Source organism: Telmatherina bonti, assembly GCF_933228915.1.
Source record: "Telmatherina bonti genome assembly, chromosome: 12".
Classification (NCBI taxonomy): domain Eukaryota; kingdom Metazoa; phylum Chordata; class Actinopteri; order Atheriniformes; family Telmatherinidae; genus Telmatherina; species Telmatherina bonti.
In genome coordinates this window covers 6,297,947-6,305,433 of record NC_136610.1, presented here as the reverse complement: position 1 = coordinate 6,305,433, position 7,487 = coordinate 6,297,947, and the positions used below count along the sequence as shown (strand labels likewise).

Here is a 7,487-nt window from a genome sequence, read left to right as displayed (position 1 = left end):
ACAAAAAGTTTATTTTCATCAAATAAAAACTTCATTCCATCAGAGTTCATATCACATCACATCTGAGATCAATAATTAATAATCAGATCACATTAACATCAGATATGAATCGAAGACAGAAATTACACAACTGATCAGTTTCCTGTTCTCAACGCGATCACCATACCAGAACTGGATCACATCAGCCAAAAGGAGCCGAAGAAACTGGTTTATTTAACGTTTGTCAAACAGCTGAAAACAGAAATAAAGTTATCTTTATTGATCTGATCAAAAACTGGTGGAACGAGCGAACATTTCTAAAAGAAACACCTGAGCAGAGAGTCTGCAGGTAAACAGGAAACAGCGTTCCAACGATAATTCAACTCAGAGGAAAACACGTCGGAATGCTGGAGAGTGAGGAAAGAAATCCAGGTTCCAGTGAAGCAGATGATGCTGGAAATTTGTCTCCTCCGGGAGACGTTCGGCCTCCGGGAGACGTTCGGCCTCCGGGAGACCATCGGCCTCCGGGAGACCATCGGCCTCCGGGAGACCATCGGCCTCCGGGAGACCATCGGCCTCCGGGAGACGTTCGGCCTCCGGGAGACGTTCGGCCTCCGGGAGACCATCGGCCTCCGGGAGACCATCGGCCTCCGGGAGACGTTCGGCCTCCGGGAGACGTTCGGCCTCCGGGAGACGTTCGGCCTCCGGGAGACCATCGGCCTCCGGGAGACCATCGGCCTCCGGGAGACGTTCGGCCTCCGGGAGACGTTCGGCCTCCGGGAGACCATCGGCCTCCGGGAGACCATCGGCCTCCGGGAGACCATCGGCCTCCGGGAGACCATCAGTTTCATGAACAACTTCCTGCAGAGCTGATAAGTCAGCTGATCAGCTTATTGATCAGCTGATCAATGAGTTGATCAGTATCAATCAATATTAATGATTAAATAATAATAATCATAGTCCGGGATCAGAGACTAGAGTCCGGGATCGGAGCATGTAGACCAGGATCCAAAAGTGGACTTGTCTGCTTTCAGATTCGACTGCAGGTTCTGGAGAAGCTGGGTTGTGATCCGGTTTAGCAGGAGGTCTGATCTGCCGGCGAGGAAATCCGGTTCAGCCCCACAGAGTCTGATTTAAGGCCGGACCTTCATGAATGCCAGCAGCTCAAAATCCTCCTGAGCCCGGACCTTTGAACGCAGCACAGCTGAGGAGACAGACGGGCGAGAGGTCACATGACAAGTTCACATGGCAACCGATCACTATGGTAACCAACAGTTTTTAACGACCAATCAGATTGGTGGAAAAAAAAAAAATGGAGCTGCTCCCTAAAAGTGTGTGTGTGTGTGTTTGTGTGTGTGTGTTTACCTGTCAATGCGGCTCTAAGGGGAGGAGAAGGTCATGTGATCCACCTGGTTCATCTTCAGGTGGTTTTCGAGGATCTGAAACATCTCCTGGATGTTCGGGACGTAACCGGACTGCAGCTTCGACCAGACCGGAACATCTGAGGGGGACGACAAACAGCGTTACACCAGGAAGGGACTCCTCTGCGCCACGCCGGTCTGTTTCCCATCTGTCCTGGAAGGGATGCTCATCAGTGATGTCATAGGCTTCAGACCAATCACAACTCACCATTCAGAGTGACCTCGAAGGCTCCGGTGGACAGGAAGTGAGTCTCCATCATATTACAGAGGAAGAACGCCATCAGACAGGAGAAGATCTGAGCAACAGGAAGCAGGAATAAGTCAGTTGCTGCGTTAACAGCATCCGTTGCTGCGTTAACAGCATCCGTTGCTGCGGTAACAGCATCCGTTGCTGCGGTAACAGCATCCGTTGCTGCGGTAACAGCTGTTCGGCTCAGGTACCTTGTTATCCTGACTCCAAGTCCAAGCATGGGGGGTGTTGAGTCCCAGGAGGGTGAAGGGGTTTTTCCCGGTGACGATGAGGAGGATGGACAACATCTTCAGGTAAGAGATCAGGTTACCAAGCAACCTGAGGAGGAAGAGGAGGAGTTGTTCATGTTGATCATTTTAAAAATCCGAAACAGAGAAATTAGTTTTCTTTGCGACGTGAAGTTTCTCCGTGAGTCGACTGAATAAAATCTGCTTCTAATGTGAATTTTCTGTGAAAACAGGCCCTACGTTTGGCTCAGTGATGTCACAGCTCACCTGTTTAAAGGGGTGGGGGGGTGGTTTTCTCCCTCTATCCGCATGTCCGGGTACACCTGGCTGATGGCGCGAGAGTAGTCCTGGAAGACTTTGTTGTAGCCTCAGGAGATGCTGCAAACACACACGCGCGACACACCTGTCAGGTGACGCCAGGCACAGTCAGGTGGTTCTGAAATGGATGCCAGACACAGATCTGACAAACCGGACCAGACTGTCAGGACCATCTCAGTCAGAACCACCTCTGACGGCGAGAAACAGGAAGAAGAACCATCTCAGACGGTTTATTCCTGTTTCAAATGGAATCAGTTCACAAGCTGGACCATAAACCTGCTGCTACACGATGCTGAAAAACCCGGCTGGATGGGTTAAAAAATGGCCCTGCGTTTCCATGGCAACCGTTAGACTGAAGGCTCAAATGGCTCCAGCGGCTTGTTGTCAAGTTCTGCATCATGAAAAACTGATTTAAACTTGGGAAACATCTGAATCCGGACTCGATAAGTCCGGCCAAACTGGGCCAAACCAGACCAAGCCGGACCACGTGAGTCTGCAGCGGTCTACCTGAATTCATTAAAAATATTCCTGGTCCCCCAGCGCTGATCTCAGACCAGGTCCTGGCCCTGTTACACGTGAATCGAAGACTTCGCAATGTGCAGGGTTTTACATGGTGTGCAGCTTCTGAATGTTTGGAAAGCCAAACTAGGGCTGTCAGTAACTTAGCAAAGATACTTACCCGTTTTTAACCATCAACCATCAGATATGTAGTTTGCTCTCCACGTTCCTCCTCAAAGCACAAAGCCAAACCCTTTTGCCCATTTTTTCCCATCTCTTCCCTCTCACTCCCTTTTTGGTTCCTGAGTGGCTATCTTCACACTTTGTCTCTATGTATTTAACATGTACAGGTTTTGAGCATCGGTCGAATGGTGGGGTTACGAGAGTGGTTTGTGTGTGTGTTTGTATGGATGTATGATTGATGATAATTATTACATATATTACATGTTATTTATTTTTATTTAGTTCTTTTGTTATTTATCTATTTTTTTTCCCTGTGACGTGTTGTGTTGTTATTTAATTAGAGGACCCCTCTGAAAACAAGATGCTGCATCTCAAGGGGTTATTCCTCCATCAATAAATAAATGTTAAATGAAGACATGCAGACATTTGAATGTGGTTCAATAGTCCCAATTAGTCCACATAATAGTTAGATGTTAATCATGATAGCTAAATATAAGTAAAAGAGTAATTAAAAGGGTAAAAATAATAAAACTAAATTATCACAATGCAGCAAACAGGTGGAGTAAACATAGAATAAAGCTGTGTCTCCTGCAACATGATGCACTGTGATGCAGACCGAAGCCTTATTGATAGGTAACAACAGCAGGAAAGCATTTTATACTTCTAATCCATTGTATGTCTGACTTGTAGAGAAGTTTTATTTCTTTCTATTTACACAAACAATGTGACAAATGCTGGGGGTCTTCAAGTAAAGTGCCAATTATATAAAGATTTTTTCCTTTCTTAGTCTTATAAATAGTTGATTAGCAATAAAAGCTGTTATTTGTGACCATGTTAATTGTCAACATTTGGTTTTGATTCAACAGGCAAACTAACTCATCTAAAAACTTAAATGAAACACAAGAATTTAATTTAAGTCTCTAAACTACTATGTGAGGTCTTAAAAACAAACACAAAAAAACAAAACAAAAATTTTATTAACTAAACTAAAATATCATATATTAAAATAAACCACGTTAAACTAAAATAGAATAAAAAAAATTAAACTGAACTAAAATAAACGGAACTAAAATCAACTAAAATAAAATAAATCTGACGATGCTAACTGTTAGCTTCCGTGCTAACTTACCAGTACCGGAACTTGAGCACAGGCCCGGTGTACATTGAGGCCTTGGCGGGCCTCCCGGGCTCTGTGTCTGGCAACCCGTCCTGGGAGAAGCCAGGACTCTCGGTCTGCTGCTGTCGGTGGTTCAGATTCGACCTGCCGACATAAACATCCCGCAGAGTGAGAGCCGTGAAGAGGAGTAAAGCAGCCAGGAGCCCAGCCTGGCTGTACTCCGCCATGACTGCTGTCGGACGGAGGAACCAATCTGTCTGGTAACCAAATCATCCGCAACATCACTTCCTGTAGACGCCTTCACAATAAAAGAGATGGACAGTTTAACGGGTCTACGGAGGGCTGGTTCGGATGGAAGTAGATTACTTTAACATAATTTGATTATAGAACAATCAGTTTGTAATAATTTACGAGGAGATAATTAAGTTAATGAATCATAGTGTTCACGAGACCGTGTCCTGTTTGTTATTGTGAATGACTGACTCAGTTTCCGGTCTGAAATAAGGATGAATAAATGTAAATATCCCTTTTTCGGATACTTGAAATTACATTTATGTTACTTTTTTGTTTGTGTGTTTGTACTTTTAGTTTTTAATTCACTCTACAAACAAAATTTTTTTTTTCACTCTCCGTGACGCAATACGTACCCGACGCACAGTGATAAACAGTATGACGTCATACACACAGGACAGTCTTTTCATGGAGATGGAAGGTGAAATTGGATTTTAATCTTTTTTTTTATCGTTTAAAAAGAAGTTTAATTTTTTTCAGATTTATTTGATCCGTGACGTCACGCATGCCGGTTCCGGTCGTGTCTGCTGGACGGACGTGGGACGGTGTCGGAGACGGACCGACAGCATGCTCCGACTCGGGGCTTTGGTAAAGACCGCTGTCTTGCAGCTCCCGGCGCGAGGACCTTTCAGGAGGTCTGTCCCACCTGGACCCAGTTATGGACTTTGGTCTGCGGTTCGGACGGTGTCGGGCAGCAGTGCGGGGGGAGGCGGGTGGTACAGCAGCCTGTCGGACTCGGCTCCGGTTCACCTGTGCGAACACTTCCTGGTGAGCGTGCAGCAGGTGAGCGGGTTGCCATGGTGGCTGAGCATCCTGGCGGCGACGGTGTCGGTCCGGACGGTCATCACTCTGCCGCTGGCTGCCTACCAGATGGTCATCATCTCCAAGGTGAGACTTGTGGAGTCACGCGTTTCAGGATTGGTCCAGTCTGAACCCTGTCAGAAACCAGTTTAGTCCCAGTCTGACTTAACATGGACCAGACCTGGAAATCCATGTTCTGACCTGGACCAGACCTGGAGGTCCAGGTGAGACCTGACTAAACCTGGACCTTCAGGTGAGCTGCTCGGGTCTAAGTTCAGGTCCGTCTGAGTCCTGTTTCTGATGCTGAGTTTAACATCTCTGCATCTGATTGGCTGATGACCAGATCTGGACCGCTACACCTAACCAGTTTAACGCTACTGACCGGTAACCATGGTAACCTTCAGCCAATGCGCAGGTGGAGGCGCTGCAGGTGGAGGTCGCTGACCTGGCGAAGAGGCTTCGATACGAAGTTTCAGTCCGAGCGAGAGAGAAAGGCTGGACAGAGAAACAGAGTCGGTAAGAACACACAACCTGGTGTGTGTGCGTGTGTGTGTGTGTGTGTGTGTGTGTGTGTGTGTGTGTGTGTGTGTGTGTGTGTGTGTGAGAGAGAGAGAAAACGGGTCATGCTCAGACCAGAAGAGGTCCACATGGGTTCAGTACCAAACGTTTGCTTCTGAAGGAGTTCTCTTCTTCGAGGCATTCCGGGTTTTTAAGTTCTGGTTCTGGTTCTAAAGAAGTTCTGGTTCTGAAAGGTTCCAGGTAAAACCAGTCTACGTCGTCTGCTGTGTGTTCAGGTTCCAGTTCAAGAAGAACCTGCGGCGCCTCGTCTCTCAGCTGTACATCAGAGACAATTGTCACCCCTTCAAAGCCAGTCTGCTGGTCTGGGTCCAGCTGCCCCTCTGGATCAGTCTCTCTCTGGCGCTCCGGAACCTGAGCTTGGACCCGTCAGGTAGGAAGGTGGAGTCTGGATCTGTCTGACTGGATCAGCCCAGGACCAGGTCCCGGTCCAGGTCCAGGAATAGGTCCAGGAACCTGGAGCTGGACCAGGACCAGGTCCAGGTCCAAGACCAGGTCTCTGACCCGTGTGTTCATGCAGAACTGCAGGCTGAGCTGGCAGCAGGGGGCGCTCTGTGGTTCTCCGACCTCACCGTCCCGGACTCCACCTGGATCCTGCCGGTCTGTCTGGGACTCGCCAACCTGCTTATCGTGGAGGTTAGTTTGGAGCGGGAGGTTGATCACCTGACCTGTGATGTCGTCGTGGTAACCACCATGCTCTCTTCTTCAGGTGTTTTCGCTGCAGAGAGTCAGGGTGTCTGGGGTCCAGCGCCTGGTGTTGAACGGCATCAGAGGGTTCTCCTTGCTAATGATCCCCATCGCTGCCACGGTTCCCTCGGTGAGTTCCACGTCTCTCCGTCAGCTGATTGGTCGAGGGAACGGCGGGCATCACGCCTCACATCTCTAGATATTCAGATCTAGACTTCCTGTCTAAGACCAGGATTTTTACCAGAACCTAGTATAATATTCTAACTGGGACCAGGACGTAGTCTAAGATCTGGACTGGGACCAGGACCTGGTCTAAGATCAGAACTGGGACAAGAATCTGGTCTAAGATCAGGACTGGGACCAGAACCTGGTCTAAGATCTGGACTGGGACCAGAACCTGGTCTAAGATCTGGACTGGGACCAGGACCTGGTCTAGGATCTGGACTGGGACCAGGACGTAGTCTAAGATCTGGACTGGGACCAGGACCTGGTCTAGGATCAGGACTATTGATTAATCAGCTGAATGTTTTATATTTATTTATTTTTTTCATGAATTCAGGTAGAGGTAGACCTCTGCAGACTCACATGGTCTGGTTCGGTCTGGTTTGGTCCAGTTGAGTCTGGTTAGGCTGAACTGGGTCTTTTACCTACAGAACTGGTGTATTGGGTTAATGTGGAGTTTGTAGTTCCCGTCTTTTCACCAGAACCTGGTTCTGTTTCTGTCTCCAGTCCATGGCTCTGTACTGGTTCTCCTCCAGTCTGGTGGGATTCAGTCACAATCTTCTCCTTCGCTCTCCGAGGATCCAGAAACTCCTCCAACTCCCAACACCGCGATCCAGTACTCCGTACCGAGACCTGGGGTCTGCTTTCGTCTCCAAGTACTTCAGACGGTCCTGAAAGTTCTGCTTCGTCAGAAACTGGGATCAGAAACCGGATCAGAAACCGGATCGGGAACTGGATCAGAAACCGGATCAGAAACTGCCGAACTGAAAGATCCAGAGAGTTGTGGGCCTGAAGTCTGGACGAGCTTGTTTGTTTTGTCTGAAGCTTAATAAAGTTTAAACAATCACAGGAAGTTGAAGTCTCTGGAGGATTTTCTGCTTTTTCCCACAGATTCGGATCCTGAAGTTCTGACTCTG

The 7,487-nt window shown here is 48.0% G+C and overlaps 2 protein-coding genes across 3 annotated transcripts; one reads left to right on the top strand and one right to left on the bottom strand.

The window, feature by feature from the left end:
* Positions 1-715: 715 nt before the first annotated feature.
* Positions 716-4,243, bottom strand: selenot2 (selenoprotein T, 2). Its single transcript, XM_079250540.1, has 6 exons — positions 4,006-4,243; positions 2,145-2,255; positions 1,842-1,968; positions 1,609-1,696; positions 1,345-1,480; positions 716-1,183 (listed from the first exon to the last, which is right to left on the bottom strand). The coding sequence occupies exons 1-5, from the start codon at positions 4,218-4,220 to the stop codon at positions 1,359-1,361; spliced, it is 663 nt and encodes a 220-aa protein (XP_079106666.1). The 5' UTR covers positions 4,221-4,243; the 3' UTR covers positions 716-1,183; positions 1,345-1,358.
* A 432-nt stretch (positions 4,244-4,675) lies between these two features.
* cox18 (cytochrome c oxidase assembly factor COX18) lies at positions 4,676-7,435 on the top strand. Of its 2 annotated transcripts, none has more exons than XM_079249748.1 (6): positions 4,676-5,172; positions 5,501-5,601; positions 5,880-6,034; positions 6,182-6,297; positions 6,371-6,478; positions 7,078-7,432. In XM_079249748.1, exons 1-6 carry the CDS (start codon positions 4,852-4,854, stop codon positions 7,243-7,245), a joined length of 969 nt encoding a protein of 322 aa, XP_079105874.1. In that variant the 5' UTR covers positions 4,676-4,851; the 3' UTR covers positions 7,246-7,432. The 2 variants fall into 2 exon arrangements, with proteins under 2 accessions (XP_079105874.1, XP_079105875.1); XM_079249749.1 differs by having other exon boundaries at positions 4,962-5,172; positions 5,490-5,601; positions 7,078-7,435.
* Positions 7,436-7,487: the final 52 nt, after the last annotated feature.

What these genes read in the sequence shown, in the direction of transcription:
- cox18 (XM_079249748.1), top strand. Translation starts at nt 4,852, where the DNA reads ATGCTCCGACTCGGGGCTTTGGTAAAGACCGCTGTCTTGCAGCTCCCG. An exon ending in AGATGGTCATCATCTCCAAG is followed by an intron (nt 5,173 to 5,500) that starts GTGAGACTTGTG and finishes GCCAATGCGCAG; the next exon opens with GTGGAGGCGCTGCAGGTGGA. An exon ending in CCAACCTGCTTATCGTGGAG is followed by an intron (nt 6,298 to 6,370) that starts GTTAGTTTGGAG and finishes TCTCTTCTTCAG; the next exon opens with GTGTTTTCGCTGCAGAGAGT.